The sequence below is a fragment of the Venturia canescens genome, chromosome 5 (assembly GCF_019457755.1).
Source record: "Venturia canescens isolate UGA chromosome 5, ASM1945775v1, whole genome shotgun sequence".
In the NCBI taxonomy this organism is placed as follows: domain Eukaryota; kingdom Metazoa; phylum Arthropoda; class Insecta; order Hymenoptera; family Ichneumonidae; genus Venturia; species Venturia canescens.
The window spans coordinates 828,335-854,358 of NC_057425.1; the positions used below are offsets into that span (position 1 = coordinate 828,335).

Genomic DNA, 26,024 nt, shown 5'->3' on the forward strand with positions numbered 1-26,024 from the left:
ATTTGGTACACGATAAACGAACTCCTACTTTTTAAAACAAATAAGCATGAATTAGAAGAAAGAAAAAACTGATGATGAATATAATGGTAATGGAAGAAAGAAAACGGCATTTTGTCTCGCGACTCATTTCACACGGTTGGGCGTTGAAATATTTTAGAAATGTTTGGTTGAAAGGAACGAGGAAAGTAAGAGATGATTGGCGGCAAACGATACAACGAGAAATGGGCGAAATAATAAGAGATTGGTTGAGGACTCGTTTAGGAGTGATAATTGAATTGAGTCCTGAGGTATTTGGACATTACGCGAAGGATGGAACCCTACTGGCCAAAGTTCTTCACAGCTATGACGTGATAAACGACAGCCAACTGAGCACGCTATTGGAAACTCAGGATCCGGCATTGGCGAGGGTGAATTTGAAGCATTTGAGGGTATGGCTAAGATTCGTGGGGGTCGATTGCGACAACGATTGCATCGAGGACATTTCGAACGGCAAAGGAACGATGGCCCTACGACTATTTTACAAAGTATTCTTGTGTCTGGAGAACAAAGATAGATTGCACTTTATAACGCTGCAAAAAGAGCGTGAAAAATACATACCGAGTTGTTCGAAATTCGACGTGACAGTTGTCTCGGAAGAGCCGTTAACTTGGCAATCGAGGGACCAACTGTTCACGGATTCGTTGAAAAAAAGTGCGAGTTTGATCGATTGGCGGAAAAAAAAGTACCAGGACCTGGTGGACGGCTCGAAAAAACGCTTCGATAAGTTTCGCTCCTCTCAAAAAGTTAACGAAATTTTAGAGAGCCTGCAAACTTGCAGTAATAAAAAGAAAAGCTCCGTAGGTAAAAAAGGCGAATTATTTTCGACCCCGGAAGTGTCCAGGGAGCTTGACGAGTTCGCGAAAAAACATAGGGTGAAAAAATCTCCGGAGCCCGGCGCTAGTGATCCTTGCGAAGATATATTTCAGTCTGATATGAAAGAGACGAGCCGAGCTCCGATGATCGATCCGGATGCAGCGAGAGCTTATACGAAGGCCTTGAGAAATAAACATCGTCAGGAAGCGTTGACGAAGAGTTTTAAAACACGAATGCAAATGAATCTTCTCGCGGAACTCTGGAAAAAAGTTCTGGACGATCAAGAGATGGAATTCGACGAGATAATCGCTAAAAAAGTGCTTCATCAGTCGCAGTACGAGAAGCAGCTTGTTAGAAAATTGTGCGAGGTCCGAAGTGAAAAATCAAGGATGGCCACTAATCGAATGATCGTTGAAAAACTAATGGAGAATACGAGAGAGAGCGAATTGCGCTTGGAACAGGAAAGAGCTCGAGAAGTTATGGTCCGGGAGAACGAGGAGGTCGAAGCTGAGCGTCGAAGAATAAACGAGCTCGAACGTAAAATCGAGGAACAAACGAAATTTAAAAAAGAAGCGCAACTCGCTAAATTCGGTGAAAGAATAGTCCTCGATCTTGTGGACATGGCCATTAAGACTGGGGAATACAGGCGCGAGAGCAACGAAATTCAAGTGCCGGATGTTTTGTTGAACCAGTGGAAGGCACTTTTCTTAAAAAGTCAACCGATCATCGAGGTTAGCAGCCAACTTTTCACGAAGGACGATCTTGAGGCGGACGAAGAGACACGCGAAGAAAGCTTGGTGGAAGACAACGACGCGAGAACACGAATATTGAACGATGAGGATTTTAAAAATTATCTACATATGAAATTGCCGTGGAAAGATTTCCTCCCAAATGTTGACCAAGAAGTCGCTGATTATTTAAATCTTGGTCTCGTTGTTCTTGGATACATTGTTCATAAGACTCTCGAGAGTCTGTATCCCCGGGATCAATCGGTAAGAATAACATTAACGAAACTTCATCGTTTGACGATAAAGTATAAAATGTATGTTTTCATTTTTAGGACCTAGTGGAATCGTCACTTCCGGCAATGAGAACGCGAGCCGTTGTCCTCGGAATCCCGGATTCTTTGCTTTACGAGCCGATTCAACAACTTCTTGAAAACAGTAAAATTCAACTAGTCCGATTGGAAGAGGCGATAAATTATTGCCTCGGAGCGTACAAAGCGGAAATGCGAGATTTCGAGTACATAGACCTCGAAATCATAGCCGCGACGAGAGAAGTTGTCGGATCGTCCTCAATTCCATCCGAGGATACTACAAGCGGAAAGAAAGGAAGAAAGGATGAAAAATCTTCACTCGGAAAGCGAAAAACTGCTGCGTCGTCGATTGAAAAATTAGAAATAACGAGAACGGGGGTTGACAAAGTGACGCAGACACCGCGAGTTATTCCTCACGAGGACAAGGATCCGTCCCTGGGGAACGCGGCTTATATTGGAAAATGGATACATGAATTTTTGACCCTGGGCGAGCCTCTTTCGGACGATTTGATCTCGAGGACGATCGTGGAATATTTGAAGGGGGCTTCGGAGGAGCGAATCGAAGGCTTCGTTCTCGTTAATTATCCCAACACTTATCATCAAATGAGCTCTCTGGAATATGCTCTGAGCGGTAAAATATTGCCGGAACGTTTAAGAAAAACATCGGACAAAATGGAGAACACGAACGTTGAAGAAATCGCTTCGATCGTTTCGAGAATTACTTTCGAAGAGGACGACAACGATTCAGAGAGTTCACGGTTCGAATCGAGGCTCGTACCAAATCCCGCTAAACCTCAATGCACCCTGGGCCGTTCTTGTTTGACGGGATTCGTGAGAATAAAACCTAAGCCCGACGTTTCGATGGAAAATTATGGCATCGGCGTCGATGACGACGATGACATCTGGGAAATTCTTTCCGAGAACGCAAATGCGGTTGATGAGTTTTACGCCGATCAGGAAATAGCCTCGATCCTTTATTACACGATATTCGATCTTGCGACTCTGAAGAAACTCGTGAGACTCGTTATTGCTGAAAAAAACGAATTAATCTCAAGAATTCCCTCTCAAGAATTATTCGGCGATCATCTCAACTATTTCGAGGGAAGAAGCAATGATTCTTCGACCAGCAGAGCTCCCATAGTGAAGAGGTTATTGAAATGGACGGCAGGTGAAAGTTCTCTAGGAGAAAGTCGATCTTCGGACTCGGTCGAATCGCGACAAATCGAAATGCCGTTTCGAAGATCAAAAATTGGCTCTCAACCGTTGCCAGGGGAAATAATGTGGCCTTGGTCAAATATTCCTCAACCTCTACAATTCTTACAGAGCCTTGCGAATCTTTGGAAAAAACTCGAAACTCGCTACATCGAGAATTTAAAAGAAATATTCCATTTAAAGAGAATGAATTTCGGTGGCATCGTTCCTTACAAGGATTTCGTGATGAGACACATGATGGAATTTATCGACAGGCCGGACAAAAAGCAAGATTGTTTGCATCAGTTTCATCGAGCCTTCAACGATATTGATGATCAAATTCGTGATAATGTGGACGTGAAGAAAGAGCTTCATTGCAGAATCGATGATTTTCAAACAAAGCTCTGGGACATTTGCGACTCTCGAAGGCGAGAAGCTCAGGATGAGAGAATGAGAATAATCATGGAACATTGGCTGACTCTCGAAATGATCAACGTTTCGAACGTTTACATTGACATTTTACAAGCTGAAATTGATCGTTGCAGCGATACCCTCCAATTCATAAATGATTATTACACCTCTGCATTGCAACGTCCGCTTGTGGACGTTCGTTTCAGCCCAACATTGAGAAAAATTTTGCTCGTAGATGAAACATCCGATTCGAGGCATGAGACTGTCCTCGTGGAAAATGATTCAACGAAGAATCATCGGGGAAGAGATCGATCGAAGGACCCGTCGATGAAAATAAGCTTACCAAACATTTCCGAGGCTCCGTCCCCTCCCACAGAAGAATTATTCAAAGAAGAAACCTTAAAAGTCCTCGTTCACGGGAATCGGGAACCTTTTTATCCGGCTCAGACTCTTTCTTATAAGGCGATCGAGGCAAATATTCGGTACGTTGAAAAAATTCTCGAATCTCTGGCGTCTCGAATTTTGGACAATTTGAAGAAGGAAGAAAGCAGCGACGTTCGCTCATCCTCGAGAAAAGCTTCGGGCTCAAGGAAGAGTGGGCAAGAGATTGAAAATAAACAATCACAGAATTTGTTTCTCGAGTGGCGTTACGCTTTCATGTACGAAATCAATCGCATTCGTGTTCGGTTGAAGATGTTGGATGCCTCGTCGAGACACGACATTAATTATTTGATCGATGCTGTGCGACGCGTTTTCTCAGATATTCAAAATAACATACTCGAGCGTTATAACAGAGAAATTAAGAGCGTCGACGAAATGGCCACCGTCTTCCGTTTCGCCGTCGAAGAGGCCACGCCTATCCAAGAAGAATTGTTGCTCGATGCCGATCGTTTTATCGTGCGATCCAACGTTCTTATGTTTCCTGATGGACCGCAAGTTACCCACCGTCGCCACCGCCGTTCTTCCATCCGTCAACATTCTCTCCCATCAAGATTTACTATTCCAATGGTATGAATATTAATTTTTATCCAATTAATAAAAATTTTAATATTGCTAGACACTCGGTGTAATTGTATGACAGAAAATGTCACGAGACTCAAAAACGTCTCTTTATTTTTGCAGTTGTCTCGTCTCGTGGAGATATTTCGTCGGGCAGCGCCTTCTGGAATCATGTCGGAACGTTCTTTCGTGTATATACTTCAGGATTTGTTGGTTTTTGAGACGAACGGAGACGGAGCCCTACCCTCTTATTGGTCGAAGCTTCGTGCGTGCGAGGTCGGGAGACTCGTAAACGAATTGTTCGGAAACGAGGACTCTATTGATTGGCGTGAATTCATTATTTACGCGACAGATATCGAAATGCCGAGTGTCGATGAGATTCTTAACGACTTGCGATCTTTGAGGCGGATCGATGACAAAGCTCAAGAATTCGTTAGTCGTCAAGATTTTCTTTCCATCAGACTTTGGTTCTGTGCTAACAGGGAGAACCCTGCTCGAGTCGACTTATCGGATGGTTCTTTGCAACGCTATACAGAGTCTGAGGAGGATGGAATTGCTCCAATGAAACTCGGTAGACATTCCGATTTACAGAACAATTGGGATATTAAGGAAAATGAAATGAATCCGGACGAAGCTCTGCGACCTGAGATGCTTAAGCAATTACTCTGTGACGTATTTTCTTACGACAACGAAAAAGTCAACTACGTTGCTTTCCTGATGGCCTTCTGCAAGGATGAAAAACCCGAAGTTGGATTTGGCAAAGCTTTGTGTCTCGCGATCGGTGATAAAGTTTGTATCGACTGGGAGGAGGGTGAAAGGTACGTGAGAGAATTCATCGAGGATCAACGAAGATCCATTTCGACAAAATCGACCGGAAGTGATAATCGATGCGAAGCCACACTGGTATTTTTTTTTCCTTTTACTCCCCGTTGTGATATTTTTCACTTATTTCCTGGTGTTTGAAATTTGATATCCATATTTTATGTTCCCCGTAGGTATCTACAGCTGTTTTGGACCATCTTCTCGAAAGTGTTTTTCGATTAGCTGCACCTAATTTCGGAGAGTCTGTGAAAAACAACGACCCATGGCCGACGGAAGAAAATAGAAATTCTCGTCATCGACTAATGACGATTGAAAATACTAGCCCTTCCGGAAAGTCTTTCGTTGCCGAAAACGTTCGTCTCTCGGAGAGCAAAGTTTCGATTTCGGTTCACAGCGAGGACACAGAAAGAAAAAATCGGGGTTTATCGGTCACGATAAGTGTGCCGGAAAAAGAGAATGAGTCCGGAAAAGCTTCTCAGAGTACCGAAAACGTTGCGGTTCATTGGCTTCATTTGCAAGTCTTCCATGTAACTGTCAAATAATATGCTATTCTTTTTTATTTCTGTGTGTCAACGCGAGAATAATTTTTTCGGTTCATTTTCCTCAGTCAGTTTTTGCTGCCGTGTTGCAAAGTCACGCGGCTCAAGAGAATCTCCTGGGCAGTGGCAGAAGTCTTTACGAAAATCTCGAGCTTGTCTACCACGAACTTGGAGGGAAAGAAACGACCGATGACCCCGAAGTGATGATTCTCTCGCATAAATTTATTCATCATGAGTTTGTGAAAAAATTGCTCGCGGATTCTAGCAAATTCACTACGAAACACTTGGGAAATATAATTAAAGAAATTATGACTCATCGTTAAAAGCATAGTAAACACTTTTCGCTCCCCTGTAAGTAAGAAATAGCATTAAGAGTACTCGAAACAAAATACATAACAACTATATCGATTCAACGTAATTTATTGTTTCATTACAACGTAGCTGTACATTTTCTTTCGCGTTTGATTCTCGTGCACACAATTCTTCGTCTCGTTGAATAGGTTTAAATTTTTGGGGGGAAATTAAATGAAGAACTCGCATATGTAAATAGTAAGAAGTTATTGAAACATGGAAAAAAAAGTAATTATGGCACCGTCAGGAAATCAATAGACAAAGATGAAATTCGTTTAACTCGGGATATCCCCCCCCTCGTCCATTTTCTCAAACTTCAACTGACTGGGATTGATTCAAAAATCTCAAAAATGTTTTGAGTTATTCTTTTAACTTTTTGTTATACATTTTTTTCAACATTTTGCGTTCCTTTCACTCAATATTATTGTATCATTTCGATAGTTATGCTATTACATTTCATTTTCTAAAGATTACTTTGAGAAATGTTTACTCGATAATTTTATTAGCGATATTGAAGTTTGAATAATAGGAGTGCAAGAATTGCGCATCAGATCGTTCGCATCCGCTTTACAGAATGATCGATTAAAAAATAGTAAATTTTCAAATGGAGAATAAGACGAAGCTGACGGTTTACAATACACATCAACGAGACAAATTTCAAAACCATAATCATTAATCATTCATCGCGCGTTGCCTTAACAATCCGTAATATATCACTATCTTGTCTTTGCTGGTTGGTATTTTATTTTATATTTAATTATTTTCTTAGTGTTTATTCAACACTCGAATGGTTCCTTCGATATAGAAATTTTAGTACGGAAAAACAGGAAGTCGCGTTATTTTCGAACAACGAAACGTGTTGAAAATCGAACAATTTTTGCAATTGGAAGACATGAAGAAATACCATTATTACAAAAAAATAAAAACATAAAATTCAAAACAACAACGTTTTATCGCCTACATTAATATGATGGAACAAATGGAGTGCTAAAGATCGCAGAGAAAATTCTTCGATTGTGTTTCATCTTCTCATTTCAGTGGAAAATTCGAAAAAAATTCTGTCTTTATTTGACTTTCTATTTTAATCCCGAACGTAATTATGTCGCCATCCCAAAGCTGAATGTTGGGTATTTTCAACGCTGTTTTTCTTATATTTGTCTTTCAATCCTACACAGAATCAACAGCTTTTTCACAGCCCGCAAACTCGCCACAATCATTCACGTATATCTACGTTTATTAATATTAATATTGTTAGTGCTGTTATTATTGTTGATGTTAATATTATTTTCGTAGTTCTAGTACCTTTTAAGTATCCCTTGGCGCAATTCGATGAGATTCAAATCTGTACATGCGTGAAACGCCTTTTTATATTAAATATTTCATTCATTCTTGTATTTATTTAATTATATTAATACGCGCGATATGTGACGTGGACGTGAGACCTATATTTATTGTATTGTGTCTTCATCGTGTGGTTTTTCCCTTTTTTCCGATCATCCTTTCTTACTCGATCGTTTCATCAACGGTGGAAACATTATTTTATCATCTTACGTGTATACCCGAGATTTTCCAGCACGACGGACTTAAGTATCGTTCCCACCATCGCGTTTAGCGCTGCAAACTACAAATGTACGAGACGCTTGAATTTTTACACGGAGCATTGGAGCTTTAATATTTTTTGAAAAACAATCTGTAAAACTATGGATTATCGTGAAACCAGAGGGAATCTGATTCAACTCCAGCGATGTAAACTTTAATTTTATTTTTACAAACAACTCTTTCATTTCTCGTTCAATTTTCGGTTGCTAATAATTTCTTTTTCGTGCCACAGTCATCGCCGTTACTCCATCAATTTCAAAATTCAACAATTATGATTAAAAATATATAAATTCGAACTGTAGCTATATTGAAAATTATGATCTTTACGGTGTTCCTCTATGAAATAAGGAGAAACTCGGAAAAAGAGTATTAAAAATATCGAATAATTCATCTAAGAAGTTGAAGTTTTATAAAAATATTGTTCTCGAGTAGAAAATAGAAAAAATCGCGTTAAACTGGGAAATATAAATTCGCTAGTATTGAACATGTTATATTAGCGAAAATTTGACGAGAAATGAAAAATTTTCATTATTATTATTATTACCGTTAGTATATATTTTACATTTCATGAACAGTACAGTGGACGCAGTATGCGTTAACGAGTTGATTTTTTTTCTTTTGTCTCTTGTTTTTTTTCTCAAATCCAAAATGTCAATCTCATGATTTTAATGCTTTTTCCTTATCAGCTCATCGTGCCCGTGTGTGAACGCGAATCCTCAAAAATTGCGCGTCTTACGACTACTAAAAAAGAAAGAAAAAAAAACAACAACGAACAATTACACGATCCCGTATTTTCAATCTTGAAAATTCACTACCGCCAACGAATGTAGAACGATAAAAAAATAAGCTCGACTATACCACTCCAAACTCGATTCTTTACTTTTTTAAATCTCATTTTTAAAAGTTTCACTTTTATTCTTTCGCGGTATTTGAAAGAATCCAAAAGTGTCGCGACGGCGAATGACGATAAAATATTCTCTTGTTACTTTCGAGTCTCGCTTGACGACGATTCAAATTCTAGGAAGTTTGCGTGTGTTCGATCTGTCGCGTGACCAATAAAACAAGTGAAAATATCCCCTTCTCTATCTCTCCCATATTATTAAATATATGCATGTATTTGTACGCGCGAGTGTGTACGAATATAAGCGTCTCGAGATCGTTGATTTGTTTCGCGAATTAATAGAGCGATAATATCAGTAATAACAATAATGATTATAATCATAAAAACGATTTGAGTGAAAAATGAATGGCCAGCGGCACAAGAAATTGCAATAGGGTGGCTCGCTCGATCGATATTTACATATTTGTATGATCAAGTAGACTGACGAACCAGAGAAATGCGAAAGAGAAAAACTCCATGCACGGTTCAATCGTCGTCGCGCTTTCCTAACTCACTGATACACACATACACACACTTACAAACACTCTCTCTCCATCAAGTACATCCTTTTATCATCGTACACTCGTCGTGTCATTTGGCACATCTTGTATATTTCATTATTTCCATTAGTTTTGACCTCTTCGGTTTTCTTCTATTTTCTACGGATTTTATTATTCTCAAAAGCGCAGATTTCGAGGGACGATAAAAAACATATTGGGAAGTCGAGATCAGTCATGGCTTATTGAAGAAAAAACGGCGCTGGCGTTCTCATCGGTACCTCGCATTATTCTTCATTTCAATATACTCTGGACGATTCCAAAATTCGTTCGACCACAAAATCCTCGCTATGTTTTTTGTCAACATCGTTGTTGTTTCGAATGTTTTTAAAAATTCGGTTCCGCGTTTACGAAAGGAATTTAGAAGCGATCCTGACCCGCGGATCGCCCGGCATGGCTATTCGAATAATCGTAAAAAATTAAGTTGATTTCTAAGTGATTGAGCAATGAATTTTTTCCATTTTTCGAAAAACCTGTCAAACCGTCGATCCAACTTTTTGACTGGCCGCTCCCGCGCCGACAAAACCATCATGAACGTTGATATTATAAAAGTGAAAAGTTGCTAATCTCTTGAGGCACGAGCAGAGACGAGATGCCGAGTAGCTTTTGGTCTATTCTCGTGGAAAACTCGAAGAGAGGAAGAAAAAAATAAAAATAAAAATTTATCGTTGAAAGACGGATGGATGGAAATGCGAGAAAGACCAGGGTTTTTAACCAAACCAGGGGGGTAGCCATCAGCTGGGCTGCGGGGGTGTGAGTCTGACGAGTAGCCAAGTGTAAAATTTGAGCTTCTGCTTGTCGACCAATTCGTATTGAAGATTGCTCAGGCCGTCGGTGGAGAATCTTTTTTTGCCGCTCTTGAGGAACTCGTACCTTCGGGGATTGGCTTTTTCTTTTTTATGCGTCATCATACGATATCGCGCAATGTTAGCTGGATAACGGGATATATGAAGACCCCGTGCTTTTATGCGATTCGCCATGTCATCGTCCTCGCCGCCCCAGCCCCAAAAAACGTTGCTGAAACCATTGACCAACCGGAACTGTTCGGTCGTCATCGCCGAAACTCCCCCGAACAAATCGGGATATGGCAATCTTGTGGAGAAAAATTTAAGAAAAAACAGTCAATCGACATTCGACGAGCAACGGTTTCATACTTTTTTTCATTTTTTTTCCTCATTCCACTGCATCGAGTTTATTCGAGTATGAATTAAAAAAAAAAAAATCAAAAAAGCAAAAGAACGGAGTGCTTACCGATATTTGAACTTGTCGACTGCAACGGACATGTGCCTCGGCTGCTCGGGACAAGTATAAAGATTTCTATCGTCCTCGGGCACTAGGTCGACGTCGTGAAAAATAAAGCAGTCGAACATTCGTTCCTTGAGTGCCTCGACGTATCCGACGTTCATCAGCATAGCTCGGTTAAATTGACCGGTGCCTGGAAAAAAATAAACATTGTATAATCCGCGGTGTAACGAAACGTGGCGTTTTTTTTTTGCATTCCGCGCATACGTTGCCACTCGGAGGATACCGAATTTACGGAATTGCAGAAAAATCGAACGCCTCGTAAAACCGAGCGATTGCTCATTATTTTATCCGTCGTCAAAGTTTTTTCAACTTTTTCTAGATTTATCTCGTTGTTGGAGCGATTCGCGACGAAGAGAAAAAATAGGTCACGCGTTCAAAATCCCTGGCAAGAGGTTCTTTATGCATACCCGCGTTTCGGGACTCTTCTCTATTGGGCTTCGCTCAATCTCGGCACACCCACACACGCGCGCGTCCATACGAGGGCTTTGCCGTTCCTCCCCGCCGGGCTTTTTTCGAGGACAATAGCTGTCGTTGCGGAAAGCCTCGAGTGGGCTTCATCGACGGGTGTCACTCCACCGGGGTAACGAATCTGGATTTTCGTACGACGTCATCGAAATAATTCGTTGCAACGCGACTCTTCTTTTTAGACATAATTTCTCTTCCCTCGTGCCTACACGAAAATAAGAGGAAATCGATAGCTTCTGGAGGGAGGCTGGCTGTCGCTGGCTCCGATAAAACCAATTTTATCGACCGAACCTCGCACTAAAATAACAACCGAGCGATGTTTCTTGTCAAAACGTCGTTGCTCAAACAAAGAGGGCGTTTCACGATCGGTAGGCGTACTCGTGCTCGTGACCGCGACGCCAAAACGACGCCCCGCCGTCGACGCTACGAAAAACGCGTCAGACTTTTTTTTTTACAAATCCTCGTATTCATCGTCGAGTCACGCTCTCGCTGCCCGTTTACCGCGAGACGAGGGCAGAGAAGAGCCATTTTTTCGAAACGTCGAATAAAAAATTTGCGAATAATTTCGAGCGAAACGACGAGCGGTGACTCGTCTCATTTTTTGCGACTCCGCGCGCTCATACGGGAACGTAATCGCGGAGAACTCGTAAATCAGTCGAATATCGCGTTGACCCCCGAGATGATCCTCCCGTGACTTTAATGAATTGGCTACATCGATAAATCGTAACCGCTTCATATCTTCGCGCATAAATAATTCAAACGTTACAAGCTTACTTTTTGGCATTCAATTTCAACGGATGGGACCCCTCGGCGAATATTCAGCGACTAAAGTACATTTTTGCGGCTTTTCTTCGTTCGGACAGGTTTTAATGGATATCGGGGGGATGACTCATTTGCTCTTTCTCGTAATAGCACTCGCGACTCGAAGAAGCAGAGTAACGCTGACGAGGGAAAATGAGGCGCCCCTTCTTCTCTGAGGCCTGATAACCGAGTTGATTCAAGGGAATCAAGGAAAGGAAAGGAAAGGAAAAAATAAAAGATCGTTGGAGAGGCAGTACTCACCTTCTTGCTCGACGACAAAAATTTGATAGTCTATTTGCTGCCTGAGAAGAATTGGATGAAGATTGTAAACGAGTGTCTGAAGGTGCTCGGGTCGATTGCGAAATGGAATTACAATGGCAACGCGATAACGAGGGATGCACTCGTCGGGTGAGCTTTTACCGCCCGGTTTGACCCTCGCGAAACTCGCCTCGGTAACCCCGTTTTCCGGTATCGTTTTAATCACGAGTACTGGACCGACTGAAATTTCAAGAAAACAACGTGACATGGAGAATAGAATGGTTTTTTGTTAATCATTTTTAAATTGGCGGTCGCACATATATTTTTGACAATCAATGACAATTGGAAATGACGTTCGATGCAGCGAATTTTAAAGAATCTTTTTATCCACGAATGTGTTTGATCGGGTCGCACATTCGTCGAAGAAGAAACGTCCCCGAGAGAGTGAACGTATGACACTGCATTACTTAGCTCCTTCAAGCAGGGTGTCGAGCGTATCGATAATAGAAGCAATGATTCCCATCGAGGGTCTCGACAAAAGAAAACTCACCGAGATTTGGGGGAATGGAAGGACATCTGAGAAGTGCCGGAAGCTCCGTTACGTTCGTCGGAAGGGTGCCGGAACTTTTTGTCGGGAAGGACGTCTCCGACGTTCTGGAAGCGTTGGTCAGATTGGAAATTCGAGTAGTAGGCTCGACGTAGATAGCCTTCGCCGATGAAGAAATATTATTCGGAATTGCGTCGTAACTCGCAGCGGGTCCGTAAATGGTCAGACCTCGGGGATGATAATTCAGATAAGAGTGCTCCGCGTATCTGCAAACATATTTTCGATATTGTTTTCGGTCATCGAGTACTCCGTTGACAATCGCTTTTTTTCACGTTGTGTAATTCAGTTATAGAATATCAACGAAATAATGCAGTTTGTGCGCCTCCCTTTCTCCACATTTCGGAAATCCCGAAACCCGAAACTACCTCATTATTTTCATTGTTTACGATTTTTTGTTGCATCCGACTTTTTTCGTTGTTGTCAGCTCTTTGGATGATTCAATGTACATATACGAGAGAGATACGAAGTTGCATGGATCGTGCGAGAATTATTATTGCCCGGTTGCGATTGAAGTTACAGTCCGTCCGACTCGCGCGATGGATAATATATGCGGTCAATTGAGCTGGGAAATTGGGAAACTCGGAGGAACGACGTATCGGCCAGCTGCACTCGCATTCTCATTTTTACATCCGCACATACGTACGAATAATCGCTCGACAGAATCCAATAATTTCGTTTTACTTATTTACACCGTAAAAAAATGTTCATCTCCTTACAAAGTTACAAATCGTAGTTGCCACAACTATTACGAATAGTAAGAAAAGTTTGCTGCAAACGATTCTTTCGACGAGACGGAAAAAAGATACGGTTGCGAATGAAGAAACCGCGATGAAGAGGATTTTAGTTGGAGCTTGCGAAGGAAGGAAATTTTTACTGCGAGAGGGCGAGTGCTGAGAATCGTGGCAGGGCAAACCCCCGAGGGAGTCGACGTCGTCAATGCGCCGAATGAGAGCTGTAAAATCTTCAACTTCCTACAGCGGATTCGTTACGACTCGTGTTTAGAGGGTGCTCAAAAAGTCAATTTTCGTATGCTCACGATCGACAGCGGCAAATTCGAAATTTATCCGAATAAAAAAATTCTTCGAAAAACAAGAACGGAAAACTGCGTTATCGAGAATGCGCGTCTCGAACGGTTCGTACGTTGGCTCGATTCGCGAGACACGGGCTAGGCAAAATATAAATCTCTCTCACGAGCTCCGGGGGCTCTTAAGTTTCGCCATTATACGATAACTAAAAGTACACGAATTTACGGCTCTACTTCCCCTGATTGCACCCTCTCCTGCTGCTCGCTAGTTTCCCGCACATCTTGAGCAGAGGAAACATGCCTCGAGCGAGTCATTGCACTTGGACGCGAATTCCTTTGAGTCGCATCCAGGAGCATTTCCTCTCATAAACCGTCGTCCGATGTACGAATTCCGTTGTGCGCTCGCGTCTCCTCAACTTCGAATGATTCGTGTAAAAACATTTTTTTCATACCGAAAAATTTGTTTTTGTTAAAAAATGAAGCGATTTCTTCGCTTGTCATCCCTCAATTTATCATTTTTTTCCTTTTTGAATAGAGAGAGAGAGGAGCGCGCGCGATTTCCGTGAAGAACAAAAGGAAGACAAAGGGCATGGAATAGGCGGTAGCCGATTGTCGGCTCGTTGCGATCGGTACGTCGCCCGGCGGAGGGGCTTGCGCGCAAGTTATTTCTCCGGGTTTCCTCGCCGATAACGCGCGGCTATAGAGGCTTCGTTTATCGTTTAGTTTCCTCCGCTGTGAGCGACCAACGAACCCGTAATAGAATTTCGCGTAATTGGATCACGCCGATCGATGCTTACGGTAAAAAGCTGTGGTTCCCTCGTACACTCTAACGCCATACGCGTTTATTAGCTCTATGTACTTGAGGCTATCAATGCGCGTGTATACACAAAGAGGATGTAGAATTCGGGCCCGCCGACTTTCTCCCTCGCCGCAAGTACACGCGCTGGAATTCGAATAATTTTCCGCTAGTCAAGTTTCAGAACGAAAATGGGAAAAATTGTCGGAATAAATAGGAGCTAATTTTGTTTCGAATAGCTGGCGAGAATAGAGCTGTTTGAGCCGCGATCGGTGTCAGAAATTATTCGCGAGTCGATGCCGAAGAGGCAAAAAGTCAAGTTTATGATCGGCGCGTGTTCACTCGCGGCGTTATTTACGAAACACCGTTTTTTTTTCACAATTATATATGCAAATATTCCTAAGCAACATTTACGTAGGTAAGCATTCATACGATTCGAAAACGTTATCGAGCGACGAAAGCGAATGGAGTACAGAGCGGAAGTGTTTATTCTTAACCTTTAGTGTGCACACCTTCACAGCGAGACATTTCGTGCACATGGGCTCACTTTGAGCCCAGGTCATTTTTGACATCGAACATCTCGGTAACTATGCGCTTTTCGGAATAAATGGTTTACTCACTTTTTGCAGTGAATTGATCCAACTTCAAGGCTGCAAAGTCGGATTTCCAAAAAAATCTTTTTTCACTGTTCAAAAACGTGCTCAAAGTTGATAGTGCGCGTAAAAAGCACTTTCTCGGTTAAATCTCTCGTAAAAAATTAAATTTTGAGTTTTGAAAAAAATCCTTACAGAGTTTTACAGACAAGGGTCCGTGCTTTAAGGGGAAAATAGTCCACTTAGCAACCGTTCCAAAAAGTGTATTTATTTTGGAGTATGAAGTGGCTATGCTCCCTACTTTTAGAGAGGAGATAACGATTTCTTAATATTGGGGGTTTTACTCATGAGATGCTCATCTGTAAATGCTATTCATGTGAGAAAAAAATGTTGGGGTCAACCTGACCCCAGATGCACACTAAGGTTTATACGTGCTTTTAAGCACGTATAAACGTGATCAAAGAATTTATTAGTCGGACCGAAGAGATCGGATGAAAAACTCTTCCGGATTCCCGATGAAAATAATAATAAACGAGAACGCGGTAAAATTCGAGGCACCGATGTAATTTTTGATGATGAAAAGCGAAGAGGAGAGACGAGAGAAGTCAGGGGCAGGAGCTATTATACGGGCTAATTAGTTTGTAACGAGGAGAAATAGCCCGCGTGCTCATGGGTAAAATAACAAAGAGGCAATTACCCCCCTTGAAAGGGCTCGTCTGCCAACGTAGAGATAGTTGAGTTTGTTTCTCTCTCTCTCCTCCCCCTGTGTTCGCGAGGCAGAAACGCATTTAGATTGGTCGATGGTAATCCTTCCGCTCCCATAACAATAACAAACTGTCGACTCGAGTACAGAAGACAACGAATGCTTTGCTGCGTCCTCCTCAAGGTCACCCTCTTTTTTGCCTATACTCATGACCGAAAACGCGCCCGTGCGGACGCACGAATCGAGCGCGCAGTGTCAACGGACGTTATTGTCGGTGGATGGATAATCGAAGGACCGTGTCTGCGGCGAAATATTTCATTCGTAACGAGATGGAATTTTGTTAATTTCTTCATCGCGTACGGTTGTTGAGAAACGAAGTATTGAGGCCGACTTACTTGGTAGTGTTAATAGCGAAAATGGTTTCGATCGAGTGACGTTCGAGAACTCCGCTGAGCAAATATTGAAGAGCAACGAGAGCGAGGATGACGCAAGCGAGGGTCTTGTAGAGGTGGGCCCGGTGCCACAGTGCCACGGCTGCGGCCACAGTCATCGCATTCAGAAGACACCATCACTCCTTCCTATCGTTGGAAAAGCTCTTCTTCGCCTCCTCTTGCTTCTCTTTCTCCACCTCCGATCCTCCTCCTCCTCTTCTAACTCCGACGATCGACTCAAAGCTTCTCGGGGCTCGTCGATTTTTCGACAAAGGCGAATATTTTCACTCGGCCCCGTATTGATGCGCCAATTTGTATCCTTCTCATCTGAAAATGAAAAATCTTACGTTATTGCGGAAAAATAAATACAAACAGCTTCGGAAAAATGTTGCTCTGCTTTTTCAACATTTTTCCTGAAAATAAAAGATAAAACTTGGACCCGTGGGGTTGCTTGAACCTTGAAATCAATGCGGAATTCTCAATTTCTCTTCATCATCCACGGTCGGCGTCAGGGAAAGGTTTGGGTGTTTGAGCGTCGAGCGGTAAACGAGGGAAAAGTCCCATTGACTTTTTCATGCAGATATTATACGCAGTGCGTTTATATATAGATATTCTCGTTTGAGTGTCGCGGGCGCACGCTCAGAGACCTCGAAGTCTTGCTTATTCGAACTCACGAATTATTCGAAACGAATAGTTCGAAAAATTCGAAAAATTCGAAAAATTCGAATGTATTCATAAATCGAGTGCTCAACTATCAAACTAAAATATATTTATTCCTTATGATATTTAAAAAATATTCAACAATGATTAAGAAAAAATTATTTTCCTTTTCCAGTAATTCTGGGATTTCTTAGTCTTATTTATATTCATACGTTTGTTGGAATATTCCATAGGTCAAAAAAACTCTCACAGTATTACTGTTTAAACTATTAAGGTGATGATCTATCATTTGCGCGAGAGCGAGAGAAATAGTTGCAAAATGGTTGCATGGTTTACTCCGACACGCTTGATTTTTCTCGAAAAATCAAAGTTACACTTTGTTCTCTAATAAAATAAGAGTAGCGTCTAACTCATATTTTCTTTCAAATATCAACCTACTCGGAATAAAATGTGCAGCAGGATTTTTGCCGACTGAACAACCGATTGACCACGTTAAAGGTCGTGGACAAAGATATCTGGGGTTCTCTAAACACTATATAATGTAAGGTGTTAGTAAATTACAATAAGTAATACAACTTTGTATGATACGTGGTAGGTTACCGGAGAGATGTCTGCGGACTCTTCGATGCGCGGTCGTTATTGAAATTCGTGATCGATCGTAAAATACTCAAAGTCAGAATTAGAGATAATTGAAAAACGTTTCAAGTCCCGTATCGAAGTAAAATACCTTAACATCTTCGTTGCTGGAGTTGAGTTACGCTCCTCAACACAAGACCTAGAGTTCGTCCAGAGTGCAAGCACAAGAAGACTAACCGAATGACAATCGAACTACTGCGAGCAGTATAAACGCGACTCTAGGTACGGATCGGAATGCGGATTGTGCCGCAAACCTTAGCCTTTTTATAGAGCTAGATTTGGGTCGAATAGGTGAGGTTTGTTTTCGTTACCTTGGGCACAAGTGTTCCGAGTTCTATTTTTCGGGACTTATAAGAAGAAAACCTCTGTGTTATGAAACGATACATGCCAGAAATTTAGAGCAGTGGTACTCGGATTGGAGTTTTCATGGAAACCAGAACACTTGGGTACATAACGTGAGTCAGGCCACGTGTCTTTGGTAGTGAGATGATTATGGGTTATTTTCGATGTCTTGATAAGGTGATACGGGCCCTTAGTTCGAGATGGTTTTAGTTAAGTTACAAATTGGAAAAATAAAATAATAAAAATTAAACGTCGGTTGTGACAATTAGATAGAAAACGTTGTTTGAAAACGGTGTGGTAGGTATTATGACCGTCTCGGGATACATCGGTGTGCCAGAACAGGAGGAACAGCGAATGATCATGCTCGGATGACGCTGAAGTTTGCAACGTTGGAGTCCAAATGAACGAAAAAAAAAAACAATTGTAATTAACCAATTTTTTATTTCACCAATCATTGGTGTACGTTGAAAAACTACAAATGTCAAATTCGGCAGCTTGGAGATTTACTGGAACTATTCAAGACTGTTTTTAGATCATTTCGTTGGACTCCGATGGGGCAGGGCAACGCGACATCGTGTCATCTCTCCAGTGCATTTTTCATCATTGGTACTCTCCAAGTGTAGCAACTCTACATCGTGCCCAGTCTTCAAGCGTGTCAACTCTCCATTGGGTTGAGTCCCGATTGTCACAACCCGACATTTCCTTGACTGTTATATGTGCTCGTATTTTTCATTGACTGTATTTTTCGCGCAGAACCACCGCCCGTACTGGACGAAAACCTTTGAAACGTGTCAACTTTCCACATGTACCGGCTGCCCGTTTCGTCAGCTCTCAAGTTTACCGACAAATTTCTAATCGAATCATTTCCTTTATAATTTTGTCATTTAATAATGCTACGAGCAAATATTCAATTCACGATGACAATCATGATAGATCTCTCAATAGTCTTTTGGAAGAATGTTTTTTCATCGATGGACTTTTGTTGAAAATTTCGTAATTGTCGTCGTCCATCGAGTAGCTGAGAGTCGATTCGAGGTGGCACATTCTGTTGATACAAATGGCTCGTGGAGCGTATCAGCCGATTCTGCCGCTCCGACTCGTTGACGGCAGTTCCATAGATTTCCAATAACTCTCGTACGCCTCATTAGTATTCCTCCAACGTGCTTATGAGTCCGCCCCCGTACGTATATATTCGTCGTACAAAAGTATATTGAAAGGTACGTGAATGGCGCGGGAATATACGATTGTCAGAGGCTCGATCATTTCCTCGGAGTGGGTTGAGACACCGTGCGTGCGCGCGATGATTGACACTCGACGCGTTTTTCAACGCATCCGAGTACGGAAACTGATTGGCACGACGTTGAAAGTACGCATCCGGAATTCGTGGAGAAAAGTAGGAGCTCGATACTCGCGAGTTCTGTTGGGCGGTCGATGTTTACAATAGTCGATAGGTCATGCCGGGGAGCAAGTTTGAGGGACGTCTCTGAAAGGTTCGTGTCGCGGAGTGATTATTCATCGGAGTCGACGTATACAAGTTCGCCCGTTCCCATTATTCCTCGATTATTGAATAATTCATTCGAATTTTTCAAATGCGTTTCTTTGCATTGTTCGGTATCGGGCAATTGAGTAAATCACACTAAATTATTTCATTCCCGTCGAGTGTCCAATTTGTTGTTTCGACGATCGATTCAGTAAAAAATATGAAATTATGTATACGTTTGCCAGGAGTCACCGACCGACGCGACGAGCGAATAAAAATCCATAATCCTTTTTATTTTTCTCGCAAGTTGGATTAAAGTGGCTGCGATGCTCGCTGCTCTCGTAATCCTGCGCGATGGAGTAGCTCGCACGCTAAAAATTCGAGGAGCATCATAACGACCGAGATTACGATCCGCCAATAACATGCCCTTGAATTTTTATCATCCGCACTTTTTCATTTCTCGCGTGCTTTCTTAGTTTACTTTAAGAACCGATATATCGCTGTTACACAGTTATACCGCGCGGGGAAGCTTCTGGTGGTCGAAACGACGCGGCAAGTTATCATAGCCATCGATCGAAGCTCAATTATTATTTGAAACCGAGAGCTCTCGTCGCTCCGCGTCCCCTCACCATTATCACCTTCGAGTCGGCCATTAGAAACACGCATCTTCGTGACACTACACTCCATCGGTGCTGCTGCTGCTGCTGCTGCAGTTATTGACACGCGATCTTTGCGCGAGTCCCTTTGTTCCCCGGCATCGTGTGACCAGAGGTTTCCATTTACCTCGCACACCCGTATCGATATAAGTCATTATTTTACTTTAAAATGCCACCTTCTATTACGAGCGTTACATATCAGCGAATAAATCATTACTTTTAGTTTGAATATATTCAAATTGGCACAATATTATTCGGCAGAATAACAACCGTCCTCTGAACCGCTCTACTCAAAAACAACGCTATATAGTCTGTGCTATCGGCTTAGACATGTTAAGGAGGGTGGATCGCGACGATACAATGTTGCCATGCTAAACCATGTTAAAAATATTAAGAATTTCAAAATGATAAGAATTTCATAAAATTTCGTAATAAATGTATTATTTTTAAAAATATATAAGAGAATATAAATTTTTTTTAGATTTTTCCACCACATAGCTCTCGAGTAATTGAACACTAAAGTTCGCGTGTATAAGCATAGAGTTTACATATATACGGTTATACATCTCGTGCATAAGAACTTGGATTTAACGCTCAATTATAAATAAAGTAATAATGGAGCATTACCCCTCGTTATACGAGGTATAAGCACGTCAATCATCAAGGCATTGCACTCTGCCCGGTCAGATGTTGACAAAACGTCTATCCGTACAATACGAGTACGGTGACGAACTACCAAGGCCGACCAAGGCATTGCATTTAGCCTGGCGTCGTCACGATAGTACGTTTTCGAGCACTCGATGCTCTTTACCCGCTCCTGGCAAAACCCGCCGGTCAGTGCATGGATCTTGCACAGACAACTCTCCTACGTGGGAGGAGAATCCTAAGTTCCGATATTGCGGAAATTCACCATCTCCCGTATATCGAAACGTTTCAGTATACTTGATGCCAAAGAATGTTATCACCAAATTTTATCAAATTCTGATTATTTTGATTTCGTGATCCACCCTCCTTGAGGAAGCTACTCAGTGACCTAACTAGTCATAAGAATATTAGACCATCGTACGATTTGAGCAGCAGTTCACCTGTCAGCGTCGCTTTTCGATTTCATGTGGGCGCGTTTATGTGGGTTCAAAAACAGATCGTATGCGTCATTGATAGTTCGTCAACTGCGTTAAATATATCAGTTCTCGAGAAAAAGACTTTGGGTTTAAACGGAAATATGTATGGAAATAAAAGAGTACTTCTCAATTTGTTTGTAAATTTATTGTATTGATAGTCATTCAGACTCATATCCTTTTAGCGAAAAAGTTTTCGAACACGTGCATGCGAACATACATTCCAATTTCAAATTACGCGCTCACAACCTCGAATATAAGACGTCGCAACGTCTTTAGTCTGGAAAGAAGTGATTACTCCTGTCATAAATCACCTTCGATAAATTTTAAGCCGGACAATGATTGAAAATATTTCGTCTCTCTACTGTTCAATTTTAAGATTTTTTTTTTAAAGAAATTACAGATATTTCGCGTTACAACGCACCGAGGACCTCAGAAATTTATACGAATGACTTTTACATCATAATTCATTGTTTTCTTATCATTCGCCCTCTTTCTCTTAATTCAATAAAATAATAACATAAAAAAATCTATAAATTTATTCAACAACGGTTCTTATCTAAATACATGTTTAAAGAGCGGAGTTGTTATCGAGTGAAGCCGTGATAAGTATAGTTACACATGGCTGCTAGTGTCTACAACTCTATCGGTAGCCACATTCTCGATAACAACTCCGCTCCTTAATAAATGCGAATCTACGACGCAGAGAACGTCTATCCTCCTTATTAACTTATGTACTCCGGTGTGGTATTTAATCCCCGATATCTGTACTCATGATGATTTCAGAACGTATTTCATCGTGAGTATAGATTTACTGAAGATTATGAATCGTAGATGAGTGGACGTAGAGATTTTATGAATTTGGGAGCAAAGATTTTATTTTAAGCAGAGTTGTTTTCGAGTAAAAGCGTGAAAAGGATAATTCTTATTCTGCCTACTATTCGAATCGTGCCCTCGGGCATTTGTTTTTCACAATATTTCTCGCGTACCTTCATAGAGACAAAAAGTATTTCGGAGCCCGGAGATTCGCGAATGCATTAACTATACACGGAAGTAGCCTGAAGGGTGTATGAGTGAGGCGCGGGGAGTGCAGCTGCACCGAAAGATACCTCGAGTATGTGTGTGTGTGTGTGTGTGTGTGTGTGTGTGTGAAAGGGGAGAAATGCACCCCCGCACTCCGCCGGGTCCGACGCATTGCAGTCCGGGCCGGCTCTCATCCTCTTCCGTTTCATCTCGTGCTTTCGCTAACTCGGCCAAGGAGCCAAAAGCCGCTGAGACTGCGTCCTCGAGCACTTCACACGAGCCTGGGGTTAGAGAATTGGAGAGTGAGAGGGAAAGCTGAAAGAAAAGACAAATTTGCAACATTGGAGTCTGACGAAACGATGTAAAAAAAACCCTCCAACTATTCCAGTAATTTTCCAATTTCGTTTCCTGCCGAATTTACAATTCATAGTTTTTCAAGCTGCACCGATACTTCGTGAAATAAAAAGTTGGTCAATTACAAGTGGTTTTTTCGTTCATTTCGTTGGACTCCAATGTTGCAAGCGAGAAAAAGAGAGTCAATGTACCACTCGAGATGCGGAATTGGCCTCGTTCTCGCACGAGTATCAGCTCGACGGCTATGAAATTCGGATGCATTTAAAGAGGGTGGATCACGAAATCAAAATAATCAGAATTTGATAAAATTTGGTGATAAGATTCTTTGGCATCAAGTATACAAATACAATTTTTTTCAAATTTTTTTACCACATGGTTATCGAATAATTGAGCGTTAAATCCAACTTTAGTGTTCAATTACTCGAGAGCTATGTGGTAGAAAAATCTAAAAAAATTTATATTGTCTCGTATATCTTTAAGGAGTTTCGGTAAAGAAGTCTAAATATTAAGAAATTGATCAAATTTGGTGATAATGTTCTTCAACATCAAGTGCAAAAACACAAATTTTTTCAAAATTTTCTTCTACCTAGTTATCGAGTAATTACGCATTAAAACAGATTTCTTATGCCCGGAATGTATACTTATATATATGGAAACTCTATGTTTATACACGTGAACTTTAGTGATCAATTACTCGATAACTGTGTAGAAGAAAAATCTTAAAAAATTTGTATTGTCAAATTTGGCACTAAAGAATATGTTCACCAAATTTTATAAAATTCTAAACTTTTTGAAATTTTTTATGTTTTTAGCATGGTTTAGCATGGCAACATTGTATCGCCTGTACCGAAACTCCTTAAAGAATACATTTACCAAATTTTATGAAATTCTTATAATTTTGAAATTCTTAATATTTTCAACATGGTTTAGCATGACAACATTGTATCGTCGCGATCCACCCTCCTTAAGAGGATGAATCACTGCCCTAAATAGAATTCCGGTGGTGTTTTCGTGTGCCGCACATAGATTTCTGAGTAAAGAGCCACCTTTAGATATTTGTAACGGGAATGGGAGGGCGCGCTGGTGAGTAGTCGTCATAAAATAGTGCCAAGCGGGCAAAGCGTTATCGAGGAGCCCCGAGGAAATATTCGGTTTTAGCGGAAGCTTAGTCGTAATTGGAGGCGAATTGATGGCTGACGAAACACCGACTTGAATCACTGCTGCGCGAAGTCCGGTGGTTTGAAGAATAACGAATAGAGAATGAGCAGGATGTGGAACGTGGGAGCTCCCTCGTAACAGGCAAACAGCGAGTTGCATTGTTTTCAAATGTGTGTGAAGTTGAGGCACGCGAGGGGGCAAAAGAGCCTTCGGAATTAGAGACGGTGAGTGTCCTGGTGCAACGCCACAGTGTTCATGAATTTTTCGAGAACCGAGCGTGCAAAATTCTAGTTCGCTTTTACCGCTACAGCGGAATGTAGAAATAGTCCTACGCGGGTTGCTCTTTGGAGCGACGGTTACACATGAATAACAGAAAAACGAAAATGTTGAAAATGAGGTGACGCTGAAGCCTGCAACGAGTCTAACGAAATGATGAGAAAAAACTCTCCAGTTATTCCAGTAATTCTCCAATTCTTTGACCTGCCTAATTTGCAATTTTTAGTATTTCAGTTTACATCGATGATTCGTGAAATAAAAAATGGGCGAATTACAAATGTTATTTTCGTTAATTTCGTTGGACTCCGACGTTGAGAACTTCAGCGTCGTAAAACGGGATTAAATTGCTCAAATCCATTACGATATTCGATATTGACAGAACTAAAAAATCTTGTTGAAAAAATAGAAAAGTGTGGGGAGCGAGGAAGGAGTTTCCTGAAATACCGAGCTCGAATAATCGTTGAAAGCTGAAAAGGATGCTCATTCACACAGAGGAATGAATTATTATACGTTAGCCAGTTAGACACATGACGACTCTTCATTCGATTAGCTCAAGAACATTGAAGGTGAAAAAACGTTTGTATTTTCTTGTCGAAACACTGACGAGAGAATGTGCAATTTTCAATGGTGTTTGGTTAAGCTCATTAAGGGATTGAAGAAAGCGATAATAGTAGCAGGGTTCAAGATCGAGTTTGAAAAGACGGTTGCGGTCTTTTTTCACAAACGCTTATGCAGTCGGGGAGAGAAAAGAGATGGGCTGGTGACGAGAAAGCGAAAATCGTGGGAGAGGGAAAAGCAGGATATTGCGGAGGGCCGGTGGTAGCGGGTCCGGAGAGCGAGAGGATCGATATCCATCGTCATGGCGACCATCGCATCAACTAGTTCTTCGTCTCGTCCTCTCCCTCTCTCTCTCTCTCCCTCCTTCCCATTTTTTCATTCCCTTTCTTCTATTTTTCACATTTTTCCTACTTCTTTTCTCTCTTCCTTCATTTTCCAATGTGTGTTTTCCTGCTCCCATCGCGCCCCGCTTCTCCGGAGCGTCCACCACCGATCACTGATTTCGAGCAAAGATAAATACTTTTATTCCCTCGTGGCATTTTCGTGAATTAACGTCGCGAGGGATCCGAAAGGGTTAACGCTCGAGTGGATTTTTTGCGAGAGGGGCAAGAATTTTTTGAGAAATTTTTGTTCCTTTGCGGAAGTTGCAAGATATTAGATAAGGAGCGAATGAAACGAGCCGTGAAAGGTTGCGAGGGAAACGTGCGCTTGCTGCTCCGATCGTTGAAAAACGAAGAATCGAGGGAAACGTGAAAAGAGGTTTTTCCAGCGCATCGGGCGCGTGCTTCAGGTACGTTTTCCCGATTCCCATTTTCGAGTCGACGTTGGCAACGAGAAAAAACAATGTTATTCACGCTCGAAGAAATTTTTTTCGAAATGTATCGTCGCTCGTACATACAAAATTGCGCATGTAAATTCTGCAGGCACACAACCATTTGGTTTTTCTTATAAAAGGGAAGAAAAATGTAACGAGAGAAATGGGGAGCGAAGAGTCCGACGAAATGAACGAAAAAAACATTTGTATTCCGCCAATTTTTTATTTCACAAAGTATCGGTGCAGGTTGAAAAACACTACAAATTGCAAATTCGGCAGGAAACAAAATTGGAGAATTGCTGCAATTGTTGGAGAGCTTTTTTTAGATAATTTCGTTGGCCTCGAACGTTGCAAACTTTAGCAGCGACATCGCGTCTTGGTAACGCAATATCGGGATGCCCAAAGACGAGCCTCGCTCTTGGCCACCCTCCTGCATCGAGGTATTGACCTTTCTTCGAGGGTCTCGCTCGAGATATTCGCGATGACTCTCTTGGAACTTTGGCACGTGAAATAACCAGCCGCCGGAGACGCGCGGGCAAACCAAAATAGGATATTTCCCGAGCGCTCGAACGGCAACAGTTGGAGGCAGATAAAGAAAACTCGTCGATTTCAGATTTTTTTTACAGATTGTTTCATCATTTATTTTTAGTCTAAGAATCTCTCATAATCTCTTATTGTTGAATACGAAGCACCGAACAATGAGTAACAACACGAATGACATTAGTGTTG

At 41.6% G+C, this 26,024-nt stretch overlaps 2 protein-coding genes across 3 annotated transcripts in view; one reads left to right on the top strand and one right to left on the bottom strand.

The window, feature by feature from the left end:
* Positions 1-71: 71 nt before the first annotated feature.
* On the top strand, positions 72-6,175 carry LOC122410515 (sperm flagellar protein 2-like). Its single transcript, XM_043418700.1, has 5 exons — positions 72-1,844; positions 1,913-4,498; positions 4,613-5,392; positions 5,485-5,838; positions 5,919-6,175. Exons 1-5 carry the CDS (start codon positions 72-74, stop codon positions 6,171-6,173), a joined length of 5,748 nt encoding a protein of 1,915 aa, XP_043274635.1. The 3' UTR covers positions 6,174-6,175.
* Positions 6,176-6,254: 79 nt separating this feature from the next.
* LOC122410517 (beta-1,4-N-acetylgalactosaminyltransferase bre-4-like) overlaps positions 6,255-26,024 on the bottom strand; it is a 32,127-nt gene continuing 12,357 nt past the window's right edge. For both annotated transcript variants that reach the window (XM_043418704.1, XM_043418703.1), the window contains exons 2-6: positions 16,185-16,547; positions 12,617-12,879; positions 12,070-12,306; positions 10,489-10,672; positions 6,255-10,329 (exon numbers count right to left, since the gene is read on the bottom strand). In XM_043418704.1, the coding sequence (XP_043274639.1) occupies positions 9,972-10,329; positions 10,489-10,672; positions 12,070-12,306; positions 12,617-12,879; positions 16,185-16,339 (1,197 nt within the window). In that variant the 5' untranslated portion in view covers positions 16,340-16,547 and the 3' untranslated portion in view covers positions 6,255-9,971. The remainder of the gene's footprint in view (positions 10,330-10,488; positions 10,673-12,069; positions 12,307-12,616; positions 12,880-16,184; positions 16,548-26,024) is intronic.